Genomic DNA, 24593 nt, shown 5'->3' on the forward strand with positions numbered 1-24593 from the left:
CGTTTTTTTGTGGTGGTTGTTTTTGTTGGTTATGTGTGCTTGCGCACCACTGCAAACAGCAGCAGCATCATTAAACATTTTAAATGAATACACAGCAACATTATTATTTAAATTATATAAAGTCCAGTGCAGTCTATTGGATGTCGCAAGGCAACAGCTGCTACCCCCCCCACTACCATCCCAGCTCTCCCATTGGTTGTCGCCACGGCAACCATCACGATTGTAACGAACTCTCCCCCCTTCTCTGTTTGAATATACCAACAGCGGCCCTCCAATTGGCCACCCAATATCCCAACCTCGACCAATCAGAGCTCGGCGATTCGAACCCTTAGCCGCCCCTTCCGGCCGAGGGGAGTTTTAATCGGCGCTGACCCGCGACGACGCTCACGATTGGTCGGCTGACGAGTCACGTGATTGGCAGCCTGGCCAATTGGGAGGCGGTATTGGGGTTTTTTATTTTTTAAACCGCGCGGGGCTTGACGGAGGCGAAGTACGTCCGCTGAGGGAAATCTAAAGAGGTAAGAACTTTACAAAGTTACATTTAAAATACCATTATTATTATGAACAATATTTTAATGATGTTACATTGATATAAATATATGCTGTAACACGGCCCAACGCTTAGCGAGCGACCTCGCCTCCTGAGGTGAACTGACCCGCGTTCGATCCCAGTGCGAGAGGCCTTCATTCAGCAGTGGATCGATAATAATTATCCCATTTATTTCGCGCTTTTCATCAAGGATCTCAAAGCGTTGTACAGGACACAGCAGCAGCGGCAGACAGTCGGCATTAAAATAATATAAATACAAGTTGTGCTTTAACGATGTGTGCTCAATTCACTTCTTGGATTAAAGCCTCACCGACTCGTCGGCTATGGGGGGGAGGGAGTGTTGACCATCGTTCTGGTCAGCCTCATGTGTACCTGGTAGTAAACATCGCCACTGGGGAGACAAAGGCGGTCGGGCGTGGTGATGGCCACCCACACCACCTCGTGTTGTACCACAGTGCCGGCCTTCATTAGGTGCTACTCGCTAATAGCAGTTGCCAAAAACAATCTTGATTTGAAGTTTTCGTGACTACTCTGGTTCTTTCGGTAAAGTCACGTAGGTAGGTATATTTGATTAGATATCTACGTGACTTGGCCAAAAGCAGTCTGCTTAAAGCTATACGGGGGAATCTTTGTCTTTGAGGTGGCCAGGACAACTTGTGTTCAGATTTCGCTCGCCACTGGATGATTACTCAGAGATTGCAGTGCGTTAACCACTCGGATTTGGTTCCAACAACGTGGTACAATTGGAACCTCCTTTGCCAGTAGCAACATATGATAATTGTGTTTTTTTACCCTTTTATCTGGCAACAAAATTGACACCTTTTTAAGAAAAGCTGTCTTGGGTGTGGACCAATCAATTTCAAGGACAGTGCATACATTATCAGAGTTGTATATTTTGTTTGCATTCTGACCGCAGGTATTGTTGTCAATGCAAACATGACTCCTTGTTAAAAAGGTGTCAGTTTTGTTGCCAGATTAAAGGGTAAAAAAAAACAATTAACGTGGTACAAATTTAAAGTCTAGTCAGAAATTTGAACTCGCATAGCTATGCGGCAGAGGTGTGGACTCGAGTCATGTGACTTGGACTCGAGTCAGACTCGAGTCATGAATTTGATGACTTGCGACTCGACTTGGACTTGCATAACAATGACTTTGTCCCACCTATGAGATGTGGACTCGAGTCATGTGACTTGGACTCGAGTCAGACTCGAGTCATGAATTTGATGACTTGCGACTCGACTTGGACTTGCATAACAATGACTTTGTCCCACCTATGAGATGTGGACTCGAGTCATGTGACTTGGACTCGAGTCAGACTCGAGTCATGAATTTGATGACTTGCGACTCGACTTGGACTTGCATAACAATGACTTTGTCCCACCTATGAGATGTGGACTCGAGTCATGTGACTTGGACTCGAGTCAGACTCGAGTCATGAATTTGATGACTTGCGACTCGACTTGGACTTGCATAACAATGACTTTGTCCCACCTCTGCTATGCGGAGTCGAGTGCGCCAATCACTGCGCCACCGCTCCACTCTAGTAATGTGTTTAAACTCTACTGTAATTATAATACAGGCAGTCCTCTACTTACGATGGAGATGCGTTACGACGACCCCATCGTAAGTCAAAAATATCGTAAGTCGAAGACGGCCTAGCCTACCCAGGAGGAGGAAAGAATGATGATAATTTAGCAAAACAGAACAATTTAGAGTACCGTACTATGTAAACTATATACTGTATGTATTTATTAATTACAATACTGTATTGCACAGTAAAATGTAAATAAAAACCAAGGTAAATTCTTAGCCTACCTATATGAACTGCAATTTAATAGAAAGTTTTTCAGGAAACAATCCTATCTGCTATAAAAAGTTTAACATGCATTCAACTATCGTATCGTGGTAACCCTAAAATGAAATCGCTAAAGCGTACCTCTTAAGCTGCTGCGTTTGCCTGCTGCGCGAAATTTAAAATATTTTACAATTTTGTCGTATCGCTATCACCATCGTAAGATCGAAATATCGTAAGTCGGACCATCGTAACTCAGGGACTATCTGTATATAATGCTTACCCCGAGCTCCCATACTCTGATGGTGCATTGTCTTTGAGTTGTGCGCCTTTTGGCGTCATCTGGTCCAACACCATGTGAGACTAGGCTCCAAAGAAAGCTGTCTCGGGTGTGGACCAATCAATTTCAAGGACAGTGCATACATTATCAGAGTTATGTTTTTTTTTGCATTCCGACTGCAGGTATTGTGGTCAATGCAAACATGACTCCTTGTAAAAAATGTGTCAGTTTTGTTGCCAGATAAAAGGGTAAAAAACCAATTATCATATCCGTATATACATTGGAAGCGTATGCAAGCACAGTTCTGATATAAGGAGCACAGTAATTACAATACTGAGAGGGGGGCAGGTAAATGACAACTTATGATACAACCACATTTCGGTTATAAGCACAGCAAGTGATACGCTTGCTCCCAGAGTGCTTTTATTGTATCCGCAAAGCCGTAAAGTTAATGTTAAATGGCCTCTGATTTCCTTATTTTGACGTTACGTTTCGCCGTTGTTTCCACATTTAAACATTTAGAGCTACGGAGTCGCGTCTTTATAGCCAGGCGAGAGGCAATTCGGGCTATGTGATCAGTGCATATCCACTCTCTACTGCTTGATGAGGGCCTCCCCACAACGGGCAGATCGTAGTGGTTTGATTTACTTTACCACAGCAGCTGAGGTGCTAACGTTGTTGTGGGCAGCAGCCAGGGCAGTGCAGCAAAATCCACTGTTGTACTGTGCTCATATGTCCCCACGTCTATACATTACTCTACGCTCAGTATGGCTCAATAACCCCTACGGACCCACACTGCATTTGGGAGGCCCTCATCCAGCAGTAGGATGGCAAAACCGTTGTACATTAAATAAAACCGGAACTGCTCCTTCCATGGCGTGTTTATTAAGCTTAAGTGTCCATTACACGAAGGGTCAAAGAACAGTGGGCATTCGCCTGGTTATCAGCATGAAATGTACACTATATGCAGCACCGTATAAGCCATTTAAATGCAGATGTTCAGCCAGATTATTTTTGATTCGCACGCGAGTGGAAAGCCAATGATCCGGAGATAACCCACCATGGATGAGGAGAAAACGCTCAAAGATAAACACTGATGGGTTTAAGAACCCACTTACTGTACTGCCATCTCGTCCACACATTGCAGTCAAACGAATTTTGGAGTTTTGCAAATCTCTGGTCTACTAATCCTCCAAAACGCTGGATCACGGCCATTTTTTCCACCACACCAATCATAAAGATCCAATTAAATAAGCATCTACAGTATCAATCCCCAGCTCTTCTTGGAAAATGAGAATATTGCCCCATCCAATTCAATTGCCCTGTGGTTCTATATTGAGTACCGTAGATAGATTTTAGGGAATCATGGCTTTGCGATTTTTATACGCAAGAAAAATTTGTATTGGCATGCTCTTCCACACTGGTTCTACTACGCATTGGAAGAAGTGGGAGTACCCACACTTTATCGCACCACATGCAACCTGCCCATCAGCTCTCCGTGGTGTACCAATTTATGTTGCTAAGTGTACAAATGTGGAGGGATTTTATAACACTGACCATTGTTTCAACTGCAGCACCAGGAAAAAACAGCTACCAAAATGCACGAACCGCTGTCCAAACGGTTGACGCTATATTGAAGAATGGATGTACTTTGGGAGAGGCAGCATTCACCTGGGGTGGGTCATCCACTCCTGGTGTGAATAATAATGTCTGATAGAGCAGGCGGCGTTGTATCTCCAAATTGGATTCATGCCACACTGTGTGGGTGGACAGCCTCTCGACTTAAATTACATTCTGGCTGAGGATATGAAGGTTCCTGCTTATTGGACTTAACCCCACTTGCATCCCTTATGTGTGTGTCGTACTGTGTGTGCGCGCACATACATACACATGAACAAATTAAGCAATACATTAAACCCATTCGATCGTTAAATGCAATGAACCTTGCTATACAGCTGGGACAAATGGCCATGATTGGTCATCTTTTAATGCTCACTAATATTACAATTATTCTCACCCGGACTTGTCATATCTCGAAAGCTAAGTACTGTTAGTGCTGGATAGTGCTAGGATGTGTGCCCGCTGTGGATAACAGGTGTTATAGGCTGTGTGACTATATGGTGAGCAATGCTGTGCTGTACTGTACTTTACTCATCTTCCACGTTTGTGCTTCCCTGCCTTTAATGTCCTGCATTGACCAGCATGGAGATGAGTGGTGAAATAAGTCCCACATTTTGCGTGGCTTGGGGGGGGGGTGGCCATCATCCATCAGTGGATTGACGTACACATAGTACTTGACCATTATAACTTGACCAACAGTTTCCACGAAACTCGAGAGTAATTTCACACCGACCAGCATGGTAAATTACAATCAAACCATCCCCATGACCAGACACAGCAATGGGTGGCCTTCATCCAGCAATGGATTGGCAAAGGTCTGATCTTATGAACGAATATTTTTACTTGAAATGTTAGACAATTATAATTTTCGCACATTAAAATGGAAAAACTGATTAGAATTGAAGTTAAATAACCTCTGCTCTACGAGCTAGACCTTTTGAAAGATGTTTCAATTATAAATACAACCGAGGTTGAAATGATTTATACATTTACTCTGGCCAGCCTTCTGTCTGTGACATGCTATATCATGCATTCAGGATTACGCTTGTTATAATATTTCAATATGAATATTAAAACAATGTATGAGGTTTTTATGATTAGGAATTTACCACCGTGAAAACCAAGTCGATCAAAGGTTTGCCAAACACTTGCAGACATAAACCATGAATAAATTACTATTTGCAAAGATACACACACATCCTAAATACCCTGATCCCTACTCATCAGCTTTTGTTCTACTCATAAAATACTTCCAAGTGCAGACACGTGCTGGACAGCATTACTGAATCCGAGCGTTATGCCTGATTTTTTTTCCTTTCTTTCGTCTTTCTCTCCAGAACTAGCGTCACTCGTGCCCAAGAAGAAGTCACCGGGGGGGGGACACGTTGGGCAAAACCCCGCCGTTGACAAGAAACAAAACGATGGCTGGCGAGGGCTCGCAGTGTTTGGAGGAGCAGTGGAGCTCGCAGCAGTGGCTCGCCGCCAAGCGGGAGGCCGAAGAGACGTACGTGGAAGCTCAACGTGAAGCCGTCGAGGCCCTGCTCCGCTCGGGCCGCGCCGCCTACGACGATTTCGTGCTCAAGGAGCACCTGCGCGGTTTCCTTGGCCAGGGCGAGATCGAGGAGCTGCTGCGCTGGGCCGTGGCGCCGCCCGCTGCCGCTGACGACGACGCGGCGGCGGACGCCGAGCGGACGCAGCGTGAGCGGGAGGACGGAGCCGTGCGGGAGGAGCACGAGGGCTCCGTGGCCTCCACCTACTTCCCCGAGCAATCGGACGTGGCGACGCCCATGCTGGAGCTGGGCTGGCCGTGCTACAAGGGGCAGTACCGCGGCGTGTCGCGCGCCGAGGTCTACCTGCAGCCCTACGTGGGCGAGGGTGCCGGCAGCTGCCGCGACGGCGTGCGCAAACTGGCCAGGGGAGCGCAGTCGGTTGGTCCTCCTCCATTGACAGAATTTATCTTCGCCGTTTATATTTGAATACGGTAGAACCCCCTTGCTCTGAACGACGGTAATTGGTTCCACCAAACCGGCCGTTAAGTGATATGGGTCATTAAGCGAGTATAGGAATTGCACGTTAAAGGCGTAATTCGTTTGGATAGCATCGAAAGTGACTTTTTTCACCCCAGAAACTTACTTTGTAATATTTAAACAATGGATATTAATACGTGAATATACTAACAACATTATAAACACGTAATATTAAAAGAAACACGGTTAATAAATGCATTAATTCATATTTACTGTACCTACAACAGCCCGTCGTTAACAGGGGAATGGTCGGTAAGCGAACACGTTGGGCTCTACGGAGGCCCGTCGTTAAGCGATTAATCATTAACAGGGGTCCTAATGTACATCGACACGGCTTCATCATTAGAAAAACGATGATGATGTGCGGCCCTTTGTCGATCCTCTCCTGGATGAAGGCATTCTCAAACCATGTCGTTCACGGGGTTTCTTTCACCACATTTCACTCACGCCGGTCAGTGCGGCTTAGTGAAGGGTTAGGCAGGTGAGCTAGGACTGGTTCAGATACCACTCGCCACTGACTAATGTTCGCTGTGCAGAGCCTTTCCAGGCCTGGTGTAGCCCACGGGTTGCCATTTGAATATCCATCATGGATGTAGAAATGTAATTAAGTTCCACTCTTAGATAGTTCGATATTTGCTGTCTGCCTTTGCAGTGAGAAAGTACATGAATGAGAAGCAGCCCATGGCAGTACGCTTGAAGCTTCTGTGTTAAATGAAAATGCACACACTTTCACACGCATATGCTGACTAAACTGTATACTGGGAGTGTCAAAATATCGACTTCTCCCGCATGCGGTGTAGGCGGTTGTGGAATAATTTTTACGTCACTTAGTCATAGGAAAAGTACAGTGGTAACAAGGATACTAAATTTGCTGAGTGAGAGTGGATCGGGGCATCGATAGGTATATATATGTCTCAGCTGCTGAGATAATAATTTCCTTAAACCACCACATTCTAATGTGGTTTGGGTGCTTCTGCTGGCTATGTTAATCTGTGCAAATTAAAACTCTAATGCAGCGTATGAAAAGCCATCAATATTTACATTATATTGCGGTTATTTTAATTTCAGGAGATCAGTTATTATTTTGATGAAAATACAGGCCTATGAAGTATATTACTTTTTCTATTAGCCAGAGTAGTTCACATTTTAAAATATTTTGCAGTTTCTGATGTTCTGAATTTTTACAAAGCACATTGCAAATGTCATGGATTGCAGTCAAATGGAGCATCATATGAGATGCCCCCTCAATGCGAGAAAATATTGTTGACGATGCAGGAAAGTGAGGTTGGTGGTGTGAGGCTGGATGTTTTAATTCGGTAATATTATGGCTAGTTACAGTGTAATCACACAATACAACATCAACATCATTATTTAACTATACGTTTCAGCAATATTCGCTTCATATGCAATTATCTGCATGTGTTTAAAATGGCAAATAAAATTCTCCCCCACTCAGGACCAACTACTGTAGCGAATTTGATACGCAAACGTTTGCAAGGGGATGCTGGTGAGGTAACAACGCATTTGTACCATTACGTTGAGTGCCCGGAGCATGTGGCTGCATTGTGTTTTCTTGTAATCTCGTTCGCGTGCCTTCCAAACGCTGATGTTGCATGGTTTGAATATAGTGCACAAGTTGGCCTGCGGAATGTTTTTTTTTTATACAGTAAAAGCCATCTCTAATGAAATAATGCCCTGAGGCGCCATTTTCAAACACGTGCCGTTGCAGGAAGATGACCCCCTTTATTTTTGAATAAGGTCAAGAGGTCATTATATCCAGTGTCATTAAAGTCGAGCTGGGATACCGAATAGTTACGTAATTGACTACACTTATCATTTATTGGTTCCATTGCTTGACTCGTAGCCTTAACATGAAAATTGTTGAGAAAAAACAACATACTCTTAGGTTTTTTCGGTAAAGTCACGTAGGTAAAAATAAAACTAAGCATGTGTGTGCGTGTCTCGTGTGTGCCTTCACAGCTGATTGCTTTGGTGATGGACGCCTTCACGGACGTGGAGATTTTCCGTGACCTTGTGGAAGTGTCCGTCAAGAAGAGAGTGCCCGTGTACATCCTCCTGGAGCCCTCGGGGGTCCCTGACTTCCTATTGATGAGCGAACGTGCGGGACACTCGCTGAGCCAGCTCAAGGTAACCCCTGCTGCCACCCATATGTATGTATGTTGAACTTCTTTGCGCCATACGTAGACATCCGTGATAATCAAAGGCACGGGGGATGGACGATAAACTAAATGTAAAAGCAGCTCTAAAAGTACCCCCCCCCTCCCCCATAACATCTACCAGAAGATGCAGCCCAAAGGATCAAGTAACTCTTCTCTCATATTTTTACCAGCACTCGCTAATTCACTCCAGTTATTTGCTTACTGGCAATCAGCCGCCTCGTTTTCGCTTTTCAATGCATGCCTAGGCTCTGCATCCAGAGCTGTCCAGTAAGCTGTTTCGTTCCTTAAACAGAGGGATAGATGTGATGATGTCACTTGTGAGCATTCTTGTGCGAATGGGTGGGGGGGATTAATCTAGTTAGTTGAAGCTAGTTGTAATTACTGGCGAAACGTCGTACTGAGATTGTAAATGTTGTGGATTTGCTCTCCCAACACCGGTGTGCTGTACTAGTAATTCATTGGAATGTTATGTTTACGTGACAAACCTTACTAATTGGCTTTATGGGTGGAGGCGAGTTTAATGACGCATTTATATTTACGTGATCTAACCAAAAAAAAGTTATATTATGGATGTAGATTTTTTTTTATCCTATAATTTTGACCGGACAGTTTTCACTGGAATGTGTGCCCCTTAATTGTCGTCGTCATTCGTGATTAATCCACTCCTGGATGAAGCTCCTCCCCAAGCTCCTCCCCAAGCTTGTCACCATTTGTTGCTGTCCAAACAAAATTAGCCCTTATTTGAACCTAATTAACACTCTTTACACAAACTATAGTTGACTATATGTTGACATAATTACGTTTCAGGCAATGGCCTCTCTTGATCTGTCTGTCAGCTTAAAGCCACCATGTGATGGTTGTTTTTATGGGGCCTGTTTATTCGCCCGGGGGAGTGGGTTGATAATTAGTTTTTTTGTAAGTTTAACTTATGCGTCTACCTTTTTATTGTGTAATAAACATTTCTATTGATTTAATGTTTAATATATTTTCGAGGGCTCCTTTACTATTTTAGCGTGAAGGGCACTAAACTAAATTATATTTGATTGATTAGTTTACTTTCGCCAGCTTTTCAGAGTAGTGCTTTCAAAGAGATGAATGTCTTTAATGGACTATTCAACACGATGTTGTTAACGTCCCACTCGGGTTTCGGCATCCATTTGTTTTCGGTTGCATAACCTTACATTTATAGTTTCGGACTTTAAAAAAAAGTATAACTGGCGGGAGGTGGGGGGTGGATTAGTGTACCCGTGTGATGAACGCGCGCTATTGCTGCGCACGCAGCTCACTGGTCACCCTCATGGCAGGCAGGCCCACAGCGGGGGGGAAACGTGGAACAAAAAAAAATAACCGTTCCATTTGTCATCCAGAAGCATTTCGAGCAGGACCAAAGATATTTTTCAATTCCAGTTTTCGATTGTAATTTTTTCCAACCCCCCTGCCATCTCCCAGTTTCATTCAACTTAAAGAACCCTTCCGTGGGGCTTAAACAGCAGCCCCCGTGATGCTACGTGATTTAGTTTGGGGTGGGGGGGGAGTAAGGCTTTGAAACAAGTTTGACGGTGACAAGGGCCGAGCAGTAGCGCTATTGTCCCTTGTTGCGAGGATCGTGGTTCGAGCCCGAGCAACTGCCCTGGTTAATGCTGGCAGTGTGTTTACCGTTGCACGGTGGACGGGAAAGATCCCGTGATGTTATTTGAAACGGGGGTTGGCCATCGCGTACTGGAGTCTAAATGTACCAAATTCCTAAGAAAATCCAACATTTCTCCATTGGAATTACACGCAGAAATAATCGCCCCCTAATAATAATTTAAATGTATAAAGCGCTCTTATATCTGACCGTACTATCCGCCAAGCTGTCTCTCCCACCACACAGAAACAACCACATGAAACTCCGACCAAAACTATCACGTTACCATACATAGCAGGCGTGACCAAAAAGATCTCCAAAATTCTAAACAAACATAAGATCCAAGTCCGATTCAGCACAGTGCATAAAATCCGTGATCTGATTCCATCTGTGAAGGATGTCGTTCCTGACTTACAGTATCCTGGAGTCTACAAATTGAGTTGCATTTGTGGTGATTGCTACATTGGAGAAACAAAACGTCATGTTGCTGATCGTGTCCGCGAGCACAAGTCAGATCTGAAACACGGCAGAACTGATTCTTCGGCCGTTGCCGATCATTGCTACAACTCGGCGGGCTCTCATGATATTGTCTTTTCCGAGACCAAGGTTCTCTGCAAGCCTCCTGGCTACCATCAAAGGTTTGTACACGAAGCCATACAAATATACAAACACAGACATAATTTCAACCGTGATGATGGGTACAAACTCAGTAATCACTGGAAAGATGTTATTAACCACGCAAAAAAGACTTAATTACACTTTTTGGACCATCTTATCTGACAGGCACTATTTTAATTTACTTCACCGAGTGTTAACATCCCCAGTTATTTTTAACAGTACTCTCTTCATTTTTCAGCCTGCATTGGTATAAACATGGGCATTTTCGTTCCTTTGTTCTATCATGTGTATCAGACCTCCCCTCCCCCCTTTCTGCCCATTGTGTTGGCGTGCGCAGCAGCCGCGTCCAAGCCGTCGCCAAATGTTTTGTTGGCTCCCTCCCCCTCCCACCCCCCTCCCTCCCGATACGTTCCATTCATTGGCTACCACATTCTGATGAACTCCCCCCCCCCTCTCCTCCCCCCCTTCAACTTGCTTATAAGGGATTACATCTTGAATCATTGCTTCACTTGATGCAGCTAATCTGGCTGTGACGGTCCCACCTGATGACGGAGACTTGTGTTGCCTCCGAAACGTCGTGAATTTTATTTTTGTTTTGTTTTATTTTACTTTCATTACTTTTAATGTTTTACCTACGTGACTTTACCGAAAAAAACCTGAGAATACGCTCTTAAACAATTGTCTAAGGGTGCTTTGTAACAATCGTTCTCAGAAATCATCGTCCCCTATTGGCATGCTAATGCCTACTTGCAGGCCAGGTCTTTAGTGACCCTTGTACTGCACATGGACAGCTGCCACTGTGGGGGGGGGGAGGCGCCCTTAAAAAAATTGAGATGTGATGTTAGTATTATCTTAAAAGCACTTTGAGATACCCCAGTGTATAGGATGTTGTATTTTTTTTATATCAATGCTGGATGCCTGTTATGAAAGGTTACAGCGTTGGTTTCCTTTCAATATGTGGGTGCTATGATTAACTGACATGAGTATTGTGTTACTCTACTCATTAATGTCTTAATTTGGCTGTCTGAGCCCACTACCTGCCAATTCTTAGATTTTATATTAGTGCAGTCGGTCATCCCTCGTCACACTCGAGCTTTCTTAATTAAACAAATTATCGTTTGACTCTAAAAGTGGTGCATCAAGTCGTGGTGCTTTGTCACAGTCGTGCAAGTGGAGTCCTATCTATTGTCCTGTCCATTTATATTGAGCACATCCGAGCCCACTGTTGGATTCAAAGCAAGTTCCATGCTTCCCAAGCAGTGGCCCAAGGGAGTCATGAAAAGGCAATTTGGGAGGTCGCAGGATGTCTGTCTCTTTCTTTCTGTCTCCTCGAGTCTCTTTTGCTATCTACTGATCTCTGCTCTGGTCTCTCTATACCCGTGTCTCATAAAGTCATCATATCTCTTTCTCGTTGTGTGTGTGTGTGTGCGTGCGGGAGTGTCGCGGTGAGAGTGCTGTGCTACGAACCCGGCGACCCGAGTTCAATTCACGTTCACAGCCAACACCAGTGACGATTATCTGAACCGTTCCTGGCCCTCCCCTAGGTCAACTTAGCATCAAATGAGTACCTAGTGCGGTGTGTAAACAATCGCTACTAGGGAAACAAAGGCGGTCAGGTGTGGCGCTGGCCACACACCCCCTCGTGTGCCTTGCCGGCCTTCATTGGTGCTGGCTAACAGCACTTGCTCCAACTGTGTTCTGGCTATAGGGGGGGGGGGACTTTGTCTCCCTACTGTCTTGTGTCATCTCTCTTTGGGGGCTTTCTCTCGTACTGCTCTTCGTGGTTATCTGTGCTCGTCTCTCTCCGTGTCTCTCTTCGTGTCACCGATCGTGTCTCTCACCTCGAGTGTTATTACCCCGTGCTGTTCTTTGACTCGTTAGGTCGATGTGGAGCAACCTCTGCGTAACATTGAGCTGTGATCGTCTCTCCCTGTGTGGCGTGCGGTCAATATACTACAGCGCACGCCTTTTTAGCATCCAAAAAAATGGCGTGCTTGATCTTGCCTACAGAGTGCCTCTGATGTGAATTCCATGTTGTGTTGGAGAAGTCGGATGTTTCCATTGCATGAAGATAATGATTTTGATATATACGAAGTCTGTTTATCCTGGGAAAATGTGGGGGCGGGGGAGGCAGTACCCCCGGTCTAAATATACAATTGGAAGAGAAAACCAAGTACTCTTGCCGGCCCAGGATAAACCAATTCACGGATAATTAATCAGACAATAGATAAACCGAATATGGGGCTTGCTTAAATGATTAGCAACTCAAAGTGCCTTACCTCTCACATCTTCATCTCAACCATTCCAATGCCTTGCTGCACTCTAGCTAAGGGGACCCCCAGTGGTAACTGTCCCTGTGGTGCACAAGATGTATGCAGCATAGGTCTGCAACTGGGCATTCGTCTGTCAATGAATTGCTGTTAGCAGTGGGGGTCGTAATGGTGAATCTTCATCTCGCCACTGGTAATAAATCGCATTTTAAACAATGTTCTCCTCTGCCTTCACGAGGTGCATGCTTGTCATCAGACTGCATCAGCCTCTTCCTGTAAATTTTTGCACGTCAGGATTCTGCAGACCCATCGTACACACCCCCCGATGTTTTTCGCCCCAAATTATCGTCCGAGATTGTTTCCACTGATCACACAGAGGCGGCGGCCCTTCGTTGTCAGCTCACTGCAACAGAACCACGGCAGTCTTTCAAAACCTTCCAAGGCTGCGTCGCGCACAGGCCCTGACCTCGGGTTATCTTCAAGGGTCTCTCTGCCACGGCAACATTCTGTAGCCCGCCTCTTGCCCGTTGCGTGCGACGGTGCATTGTCCCCCCACCACCGTACTAAAGCATGTTTTTGTAAATTTCCTTTGGTTCAGTGTTGGCCAAGCGTGGAACAATCGATGACGGCACCACGCTTGATGTTCATGATTTTTCGGCATCCGCGCAACGGTCTGTCTGCAACATAAGCGCGATGCGATGTAGAACGTTGTGTCCGGGATGAATGCGCCAACTCAAAACTGATTACAAATAGCTGCACCATCAACGGTCTCTTAGATTTCCTTTGTATATTAAGCTCAATATAATTGTACCACCTTCGTGTGCATGAGTGCATGTATGTGTGTGTCTTTGTTGCAACTACATTTGAGCTTATACATATGAACCTTGTGGTGGTACCCCGGGGTAACATAGTACCCCGGCTCTCGCATAATGTCCGTGATGCAGTCATTTTTAGTCTGTTGATGATCAGCGATGTGGCAATCGATTATTCTCGACGAGCTGTACACGATGCACTCTTCAATGTAGAGTTTTTCGATAACAGATTTTTTTTTTATGCTAATGTTTGGCAAAGAAGGACCGGATCGATTTATCCCCCTTGAGCGACGCCCGTTTTCTTCTTGGGACACCCAGGCTTCGCCTTCGATGCCGCAGTGGTGTCCAGATCCACCATCGCGTCAATCGAAACAAGCTGGCGTTTGTTCGAGCGGGTGGGGACTGCTTGCCGAATCGGGTCGTCGATGTGCGAGCTGATCTCGCTCGTGATTGCCGGGTAATACGGCAGGTATTCCGTAGGAATAGAAAATAACTTCTTTGAGAGCGAGAGCAAATTCTTCATCGTCAGGCTGCCGACAGGAGCCGTCGGCAAACGGGATTGATTGCAACGTCCCCTTCTCGATTGTGTCTACGTTGTTGCCGAACATATGTAGAATCAATCGACGGACGAGTTCGACATTCTCTTGCTTGATCAGTGGGACGTGGAGGACCTCACTAGAGGGCGTCAAGTTGAGGTATCTCATGTTAATGAGCCCTTCATCGATCTCAAAAAAGTAGTTGAACGTGTAGCGGGTTGGCATCTGCTTGAAGTGCTTCTTCAAAATCGCATGTGTGACCGCAGGAGCGCGTCGCGTATGAAGAGTGTCGATTCCAACTTTGAGGACCTTGCATGGACGCGTGGAGGGAAAATGCACGTGACCCCGGGGAAACATGCAAACTCCAAATATACAGCATACCAGGCGAGACGGTTAACATCTCGCCTTCATGGCATCCCACCGTACCCGCCGTTGAGCTGCGTTGGTGACCTTTGAGAAGTAAAGAATTAAATATCAACCAAAACCGAAGTAAAATTAAAAAAGAAAGACCGACGGAGTTAAAAGAACGAATACGGAGGAGCAGAAAGCAAAATAGGAGGGCTCCTTGTAGTGTGAGACAAGCCTATGGGAAGTTACATGCAGGTACAAAACGTGCACCACCTACTGTGTAAGTACATGCACTGCAAGCTGCGTGCTCTGGTTGTGTTGGAAGCTGTGTCGAGCCATTTATTATCATCGTCACTGACTGGGAATTTAGTTGATTGTAACCAGGTTTTTGTCACCGCAATTAAGAATAGGTAAGTTGGTGGTAATTGACAGTGAATAATATGTGCGTTGGGCAGCGTAATGTCTATTGCCTTCAGCTTGTGATTTAAATGAGTGCGATGCACGAGGCGTGAAGTCGTTCCGCACAGGAGTGCATCATATTGCGAGTGAAAGATAACAAGTCCTTAGTTAAGGGAAGAAATCATGTTGGGAGACAAAATACAACTTGTCGGAGACCATTTTAATTGTGAAACTATCAGTCTGGCTACCCTGAACTTCTGTGTATATATGTTGCGTCGTAGAACCACGCGGAGACAGAACTTCTTGTAAGGGCTTTCGCCGTTTCGTTAACACGGGTTAAACACTCAGCTCACACCAGGGGTAGGTGTTCTCTCTGCTCGGTCCTTCCCGCGGACCCCCAAGCTCTACTCGGCCTAACCTCGGCTATCCCTTGGACTCTCTCACTCGGGCCGGGACGGGGGTTCATCCAACACCGCCCGGCCGAGGAGAGAAGAACCCCACTCACTCTCAGCCGATTCTCACAGACTTCTTTGAGGCCTACTCTCGGCTATCTCTTCGGCTCTCAGCCGACACCGTCCGGTCACGAGCGGGAGAGACCTCCTTCAGCCGATCCACGCTCCGGGGCTCCCACAACGACCGGGGCTCCCACAACGACCATGCCTTCGTCACGGGGTCCCCCTTAAGTACCCCCTTGGGCGGCTCCTCCCCTTCACTCGGACCCGCCCCTGTTCTCTAAGGTGTCTCCTTACAGCGCTCATGACATGACGTCATCACACCTTACAGCGCCCATGACATGACGTCATCACACTATACATTTATATAGACCTGTCATGTAGATAGAAATCCACTTTTTTCCGATTTGAGTGGATTCCGAATGATGGTTGCTTGGAAATTAGTGTGTGATGCCAGACACGATCGATGCTTTAGAAATGTCAAGGGGGCTATGATCATAGACTCTAAAATATCAAGGCCTGAGTCCCAAAGCGTTGACTTACATAAGCAGCCGAATAGTTAACCTCCTAGATTGTGATTAATGGAAACCTATACTGATTATCACTTAGACATCCCAATGACTAGCAAGTGCTGGAGCAGCTGATTGTTGATGTTGTTTGGCGGCCCGTGATTATTTGTCGATGCTGGGGAAGTTGCGGTCCCATACATTATTAACGAGTTTAATTAACTCACTCCCTTTGTTTGATTTTGGAGCAACAACAATTCAAAGTGTAATTTGGCGAACTTAAGTGATTTCGGTTCTGTGATTTGATGCGATCATTTATTCTTTCATCTCAATCGCTACTGCCTCATTTGAATTCTGTAATTTCCCTCCCCGCCCCCCCCCCCATGCAGTTTTATTAGCAATATAAAAATGTTGCCTCGAGCTAACAGCTTATCGTTTGCATAAATCAACAGTGTTATGAATCTGTGTTAATCCACTGTGTGCTACATCTCACCCCCACGCCCCCCACCCCTCCCTATTTGACCCACAATGTTGAAAATTCCACTCCAAAAGGACACTTACTTTCTTTGTATGCGCCGCCCTCTGCTGGTTAGCAGCGCGTGGTCTGCAGTGCTGTCATCGTGCGTGTTCGCGAACGGTCGCCTCTCCTGACGTTGTTGCAAACCGTCCGTCGGTGGTGGCTGTGAGACGATTTATTTTTAACGATATTATCCATAATGGGTTAGATTGCGTAAATATAAATGTCGTTACACCCGCCACCACCCGACACAGCCAATTAGTTGATATTGTTTGTGACTGGCGAAACGTCGTACTTACATTGTAAGTGGATTTACTCTACAAAAGACCAGTGTGCTGTACGAGCAACGAATTGCCACGTTCTGTTTACGTGACAAACCTTACTAATTGGCTGTGTCGGGTGGTGGCGGGTTTAACGACACATTTATATTCATGCGATCTAACCCAAAAAAAAACCTTATGGATTGCGCTCTCATGTTAATTGAGATGTAAACATTGCTGGGGCCAATATGCACCAAGGTTGGAGCTGGGATCATTCTGGCAATGACTGGCCTCTTTATCTGGTTGAACAGTAAAGAATGCCTCATGCACAGCTCCATTGTCAATCCACTGCTAGACAAGGGCCTCCCCGATGGCTGTGCATGTCCTGTGAGTTACATTTTTTTTTATTGTACTTTACCTTCACTATTTTAGGTTGGTGAATGCATGGAGAAAAGTTTGAACATAATACACTATACTTGTGGTTCTTCATGGCAAGGCCTGCGGGCCACTGGCGGCCCCTGATGGCCTTTGATGGGCGGCCCCCCCCGACAATACACAAAAGTGACAACGCCCTCCATCATCATCGTGCTGTGCTGTCAAACCTAACACTGATGTCTTATCGGTGAAAGTGCCACACCCCCCCCCTCTGAAATTTAGTGAAGAACACCGCACTATACAGTGGATATCGCTGCACCGCCCTCTGTTGGTAACGTAGCCTGGCCTCCCCCAAAAGAGGCTGATGTCAGCATTTGTTTGAAAGCACGAAGGCGTCTCGCTCTGCTTCTCCAAACGAGGTTGTGGGTGGGGGCGACGCGTGCATTGGGTCGACAATGGTGGCGACGCCGACGACGACGGGGGGCGGTCTTTGGTCTGTGCGCATGGCAGAACGTGCGGGTGAGGACGGTGCCGGGGCTCACCTACTACACGCGCTTTGGAGTCAAGGTGACGGGGCAACTGCGCGAGAAGTACATGCTGGTGGACGGATGCCGTGTCGGCATGGGCTCCTACAGGTACCCTCCAGTCGGTGTCTTTTGACGGTCCACGTCGGCTGATGTCGTTTCCCGTGCCTGTTAGTGGCGACCAATTGGCCACACACCTTTCTATTTGGCTCTGTGTCGGGTGGTGGCCGGATTAAACGACACATTTACGCGATCTCACCTAAAAAAATGTTTTATTACAAATAATATTGGTCGCCAAAGCCTACGTGTTAAACTCGTTCCCAATTGTATCAAATTAAAATGTTTTTATATCTATAGCCAGTCGGTGGCAGCGGCGGCGTATGCCTGTAATCCGATACTGTGTAGGCGAGGGTTGGTGGATCGCACAAACGTTGTGAAACTCCTTACCCCCCCCCCGTGGGCATCGTCGAGGTGCCCGTAGACTGGCTTGCCCAGGAGAAGGCGGAACCGCAAACGTGGACAGCACCTGTTCCATCTGTGCCAAACTCGCATGTGTTGCGTTTTCTCCTCCCGTGGCTAAACGCTCGTTAATTGGCCAATAACTGTTTAATATATATGGAGGATCACAGAGCTTGGGGGAGAATGCTGGTGGTGGTTTATCGCCTGGCTGCCTTTCCACTTGTTCCGTGGTACCTCCTCGTGTCTCTTAAGTCGTTCTCTCTCTCTTCGAAAGCAAGCCAATACTGTGCGCATGACAAGTCAAAGTATACCAATCAGTGAATTTGGTAAGTGCAAGACTATCACGAAGTAGCTACGTTTCACCGACGGTCTGCGGTCGTCTCACGGCAGGGGGCGATGTTGCTTCGTGACTTTACCCAATTTGGTAATTTGCGAGAAATGTTTAGATTTGGATTGTTATGCCGACACACGTGGCCAGTGTTCTGTACACGTGTACATCTACATCCCTTTGTTGATCCACTGCTAGATGAGAGCTTCTCCATGCATGCCTGGGTCCTGGGGGGTTATTTGACCACACCTCACTGCGCTGGTCAGTGAGGGTCGATGAAGGCGGGGAGGCATAGAATCAGAATCAAAATATTTATTTATACCGGAGGAATCCGATGAGCTGTAAAGCTTTTTTCCAGATGTCCAGTCAGGGCGGGCAAGGACGTCACAACAACAAACAGTACACAACATGATAGTTGTGCCAAGTACAAGAAATGTACACAAATCGCCGAAACACATACAAATACAGTAAAACCTTGGATTGCGAGCATAATCCAAAGCACTCGTATATCAAAGCACTGGTATATCAGTTGTGATCACGTGACGCTCGGCAGACAAAGCGTATACACGTACTACTCGTATTGCAAGACCTCGCTCGTTTATCAAATTAATATTTATTTTAAAAATTTGCTCGTCTTGCAAAACACTCGCAGACCAAGTTACTCGCAATCCAAGGTTTTACTGTACAACTAAACCATCCCCATCCTACCAGGCAAAGCCCACCGAGGTATTAACTTAGGCATGCAAGTGTATCGTACAACAATGGATTTTGCTGCGCTGCCCTCTCTAGCTCACGACGGAACCCCGTACCGCCTATGACAACCTGTTTGTGTGCGGCGGTCGCCCATCCAAGCACCGTCCAGGATCAACTCTCCTTAGCTTCCGAGATCTGATGAGGTTTGGCGCGTCCCGGCTGATTTGGTCTCCAGGCTATGCTAGTGTTGCCGTTGTGGACGTGTGCGTATCAGTGGATGGAGGGACGTAGGTGGAGTCGTACGAGGACGAAGTGGGACAACGACGCTGAATGTAGCAATCGAAACCAAATTTTAGTGAATCGATATATGCCGTGGAGGTAGAACAACGTATACTTTGTATCCCTGGCAAACAGGTTGTCATCTGGCACGTTATATTTCTTTCTCAGGTTATGTTGATTTTTATTTTAGTGCCTTGTACAGGAATTGATTGCTTTTCTTTTTCAATGAAGTTTTAAACTTTGATCGGTGTAGTATCCTCCAGCAAACAGGATGTCACCTGGTAACTGATTTTCTTTCTCAGCTTATATTAATTATGATGTAATGCCTTGCACAACAATTGACTCATTCTTTATAGTTTGAAACGTTTAACCGGTGTTAATTAATAATATAGAAAGACGTGACTTTGTGAACGGCTCGCGCAAGTACGGTTTGTCTATTCATTGTCTCACCCCGCAGCTACACGTGGTCCGACTTTAAGCTGCACCGCAGCACGCTCACCGTGCTCTCGGGCCAGATCACCGAGGTGTACGACAACGACTTCCGCATCCTCTACGCCCTGTCGCAGCCGCTTTGCGTGCCGGGCGCCGGCGCCACGCCGACACCGTCTCGGCTGCCGGGAACACTGCAGCCCGCCCTCGGTGAGCGGCGCGAGACGGCTCCGGGCCAGGAGTCGATCCGGAGCCCCGCGTCGCCGGGACGGACGGCGGAAGTCCGCCCGGGCGCTGATGACGACGACCCGGTGGCATCCTGGTGTCGGCGCCACGCGGCCGAGCCGCCCCCAATCACGCCGGGTGCCGCCGCCGATGCCGCCACACAGACGGAGGAAGCGACGGCGGAGGAGCGCCCTTCCGATCGGCGCAAGAGCTTCCTGGCCCCCCACAAGAAGCCGCTCCAGCCGATTCCGCCGCCGCAGCAGCCGGCAACGCCGGCGAAGAACGCGGCCCCAGGCCGGCGCTCGATGGTGAGCGGCGGTCCCGGGGTGCCGCGCCGCACATCCATGGGTCCCGGGACGAGGCAGAAAGACGGGGGAGCGACGCCTGGTCCACAGCAACATGGCACCACCGGCGCCGTCGTCGCCCGCCGGCGCTCGCTGACGCAGAAGCGGCGGAGATCCGACGCGCCGGCGCCGGACAAGCGCCGAGCCGTGAACGGTGCCTCCCCCGAGAAGCGGCCTCGCAACGAGGACGGGCAGGAAGTGGGGAACCAAATGGAGGTTATGCAAGTTGGCGCGGCACAAGAGCAGCGTCCGGTGCCGGTCAAAGTAGGCGGGGAAATTTCCGCAGGCGGCATCGGCGAGCAGCAGAACAGGCAGGTGGCGGTGGCGCGGGGGGCCGGAGGGACCGAGCTGCAGCAGTACTTGGGACAGCTGCGCGTCGAAAGGCAGGTGCACTACGACAAGCTGCGGCTGAAGGTAGACGGCTTGCTGGTAGGCATCAGCCGCAGGCCCATCGCCAACTGGATCAAGGCGCACCAGGCCGCGACGGGCCACAGCTCGTCGCGGCAGCAGCAGCAGCGGCGGAGGGAAGCGTCGCCCGGCGCAGTCACGCGATCCGCCGGCGTCCACAGGGACGTGCTGCCCGGAGCCTTCACCAGGAGAGCACGAGAGAAGAGCAAGGAAAACCGCAAGCTGCCGTTTGGGCCTCTCACACATTCCGGCAGGCCCATCTCGAGGACGGGATTGTGATTTTCTTTTTTTCAATCGTTCTCACACGCTCTCTCTCTCTCCCCCTCCGATGCGTTTGCGGGTTTTGTTTTGCGTTCCGTTTGGCGTGACGTTTCACTCCACAGGCTGGGAGCAGGGAAACGCCGGATGTCACGCAGAATGGCACGCAGTGCATACTCCCGCCCTCTTTATTTCCACATTTTGCTTTACTTGAACAATTTAATAATACAGAAAAATGCATTCCTAAGTTCAGCGCAGCGCGTTAACCTTCCCGTACACCAAGGGTGGGGGAACTTGAAGCCCATGGGCCAATTTCGTACGGCCCACAGCCATATGAGGCCTACCCCCGCTTCGCAATGGCCGGAACAATGTTTTTACCCATCACTGCAGGTTGTCTTAGCCAACTAAAGGGGAGACCATTTTCAAACTGGCACAACTGGTTTTTATTTTAGTGCGTTCAGTCACTTCTGTGACTGACGCGCGTGTATTTTCATGTGTGGGGAGCGGGAGTGTAGCGGTTAGCGCGCTGTGCTACAGACATTGCAATCCACGTTCGATTGCCGCTCACGGCCAACACCGGTGACGATTATCTGAACCGGTCTTGGACCTCCCCTCAGTCGACTCGACCTCAAATGAGTTCCTGGTGCAGTGTGTAAACATCGCCACTGGGGAGACAGGCGACCGGGCATGGTGTTGGCCACCCACCCCCTCATGTGCTGTTCCGGCCTTCATAGGTGCTCGCTAACAGCACTTGCCCCAACAGTCTGTTCAGGCTATATGGGGGATCTTTGTCTTTTGGTTGTCTGCCAAAGGAAAGAAATACCTATTTGTCTTTCCATATGGATAGGTCCCCCACCGCTGCACTACTCACTGATTTGTAGCTCATCTTGGCTTTATCTCCTCTTGGCTTTATCTCCTCGCTTCAGATTGCTCGGGCATTTAGACGCCATCATGCGAACGCCGTTCAAATAAAACTGTAAAGTGCTTGGTTTCATAAAGTGCGGCTCTATGAAGATTTTGTTGAGAAAGGAAAGCATGATTGAGAAACTCCCATTCGATGCACAAGCTGCGTGTCCCTGTATTTGCGTGCATCTGTTCCGTTTCAACCATAACTCGACCGCCAACATTTCATGCCTCCTATCTCACCCAAACCGCTTCGCCTGTCGCATCCGCATACCGCCAACGAAAACGTGCGGTGGCTCGTCGATTGCTTTGACGTCTTGCTTTTACTTTGTCCCGAGCCACCAGAACTCGGTCAGTTCATGGTCGTGTTCGGCTCTTCCACGGGCCAGAAGCAGGTTCACAAAAATAGACGGAACTGTGTCAAGCCCGTGAACCCTAGAGTCGATGTTTTAATTTTACAAGGCAGTTCACCTTCCACATGCACTCTTTGTTGATGTGCCGACAAAAGGGGCTGCTAGATTGTTGTTCGATTAAGCTTGTTTGTGCTGCAGCTACTGTAACGGATTGCCATAAAAAGCTTGCATGTAACGTGTGGTTTCACTCATAAGTGGAGCCTTGATGGGGAAATGTTTGTGAAGGCTGTGTCCTGAAATGATGTGTGGGTTGCTAAAACATTCATGTGGAATGCTCTGGGAGGGTTGTCTTGGTGAAGTTCATGTGCACGCACTGCCTTTAGGGTTTGGCAAGCGAGTCAAAATGTGTGGGTAGCATTCTCTTGTGCTTGGATCATCTTGGGTTTTGTGGCACAGGGGAAAGTGTTAGCGAAATGCATTCCTCAAAACGGTGTTTCAGTACAAATGTTTTTGCCATGTTGCACAAAGTACATAGCCGATTCTGTATGTGACACATATCAAGTAGATGGTCAAGCTTTTGCTGGATTACCAGCCCAACATGTTACGGCACTTATCAATGGAAAAATGCACAGTCTCCAATTAAGCTTACAACTGTTTTTATCCATTCCATAAGATTTTCATATTTATGTTCCGTTCACCATTTTTGTTGTTGGAGCTATTACATTGTGTGGGATTTATTTTATTTCAATTTTATCTTAATTTGTGCCATTTGGATTTCGCAAGTAGTGCTGACCCTACCCCCTCTGGGCTACAGAGCAAATATTCCTTGCATGGCAGCGGATCGCAGACAACTTGCCTAGATTCGAACCCAGGTTCTCAGTGGTTCCAGCTCAGCGCTGTGACCTCAGAGCCACCCGGAGCCACCCAGGGCCACCTCGAGACTTTACTTGTGAATGTTGCCCAAGATTCAACCATTACGGAATTTAAAGGGCAATTTTATTTGCTGTTAAATGCTCTGTGAAAACCTGTTTTTGGAAGCGTTTAAAACTTGTAAATTAGAAATTGCTTTTACAAAAAGAATCGCCTGTTGAAACTGCTGTGATCACGATGCTGTTTTCGTAGCTATGAACACTCGGCAAAATTGATGAGGACCTCCCCACGACATCACCTTAATCGCGAGGCTGAAATAAGTCTACTGTTTTTGTCACGGTCATTTTCGGTAAAGTTCGAGACCTGAATTTCGGCTAAAAACGATCAATCACGGAATAAGGCGGGGACGGTGTCTCAGCTGAAAAAAAAGTTTTCTAAAATAAAAAAAGTTGGTAAAATAGCCATATAGCATTTAAAAACACAACTTGAGGAAGTGCCTAATGTAATGTATTTTACGGCCATTTGCAAGGTTTCACGGACTTTCCATGACCTCCGTGCCAAAAATGTGGCCGTACTCATTAAGTATTGGCTGAAAGAATGGGGAGTTTTATTTTCGCCCCAAGATACTAAGTGCTTTCTTATAGTTGTGCGCAAAGGAACATAGCTTTTATTTGAGATTAGTTTCAGATTTCAAAATGGCAGGTTTGTAAGGAAAATTTTCTATCGCTTTTTCCAGTCTTGGAACTTTAAGTCGTGGTTTAAACGTGTCTTCGTGCTAACAAAAGTGACGCACGTGAAACTTTTGGTGGGAAAAGCACGGAAGTGAAGACATTTAAGTGCCATCATTTTCGTTGGCAGTCGTACGCGATGCTCCATCCAAAATATATTGTTTGTCATCGGATCATTAAAAATTGTGTGGGGCCTGATTTTCGATGGGTTTTTTTTTTCTGGATTGGTCCAAAAATTGGCAACTCATCCCAAGCGTTTATGCTTGATGTTGCATGCACCGGTACGGTTTTATTTCCGATTGAGGTGTTGATGCCTCTCAACACTAGGCTTCCATTCTGACATTTATTCGCATGTAACATGCTATTCTGGGTACAGTGTGCTTTTAATAAAGGAAATGAATGTGATATTTTGCTCGTTATTCTTGGTGTGCACATCATCCAGTCGACACAATTAGTTTATGGCAACAGTGAAATTATTGTAAGTTAGGGCACCTTAACAATAAATAACACCGACTCCACATGGAACCAAACGCCCTCTGGCTTTGAGCCAAGCAGAACACACTTTGGTGCCACTCGGCCACATGGTGATATCACAACCGGGGCGCGTTCGTCTCATCGCGAGT

General features: G+C 47.0%; 1 protein-coding gene across 1 annotated transcript; it reads left to right on the top strand.

The window, feature by feature from the left end:
- The first annotated feature begins 197 nt into the window (after window positions 1–197).
- On the top strand, window positions 198–24375 carry LOC144735183 (protein FAM83A-like). The gene is made up of 5 exons (XM_078617639.1): window positions 198–518; window positions 5580–6170; window positions 8250–8417; window positions 17680–17804; window positions 19910–24375. Exons 2-5 carry the CDS (start codon window positions 5664–5666, stop codon window positions 21135–21137), a joined length of 2028 nt encoding a protein of 675 aa, XP_078473765.1. The 5' UTR covers window positions 198–518; window positions 5580–5663; the 3' UTR covers window positions 21138–24375.
- The last annotated feature ends 218 nt before the right edge of the window (window positions 24376–24593 follow it).

The sequence above is a fragment of the Lampetra planeri genome, chromosome 54, assembly GCF_965212315.1.
Source record: "Lampetra planeri chromosome 54, kcLamPlan1.2.h2, whole genome shotgun sequence".
Taxonomy (NCBI): domain Eukaryota; kingdom Metazoa; phylum Chordata; class Hyperoartia; order Petromyzontiformes; family Petromyzontidae; genus Lampetra; species Lampetra planeri.

Bases quoted from the DNA above. Each gene is read 5' to 3' on its own strand.
- LOC144735183 (XM_078617639.1), top strand. From the start codon at position 5,664: ATGGCTGGCGAGGGCTCGCAGTGTTTGGAGGAGCAGTGGAGCTCGCAG. The intron at 6,171-8,249 runs GTTGGTCCTCCT...GTGCCTTCACAG, and splicing joins TGGCCAGGGGAGCGCAGTCG to CTGATTGCTTTGGTGATGGA. The intron at 8,418-17,679 runs GTAACCCCTGCT...TGCGCATGGCAG, and splicing joins ACTCGCTGAGCCAGCTCAAG to AACGTGCGGGTGAGGACGGT.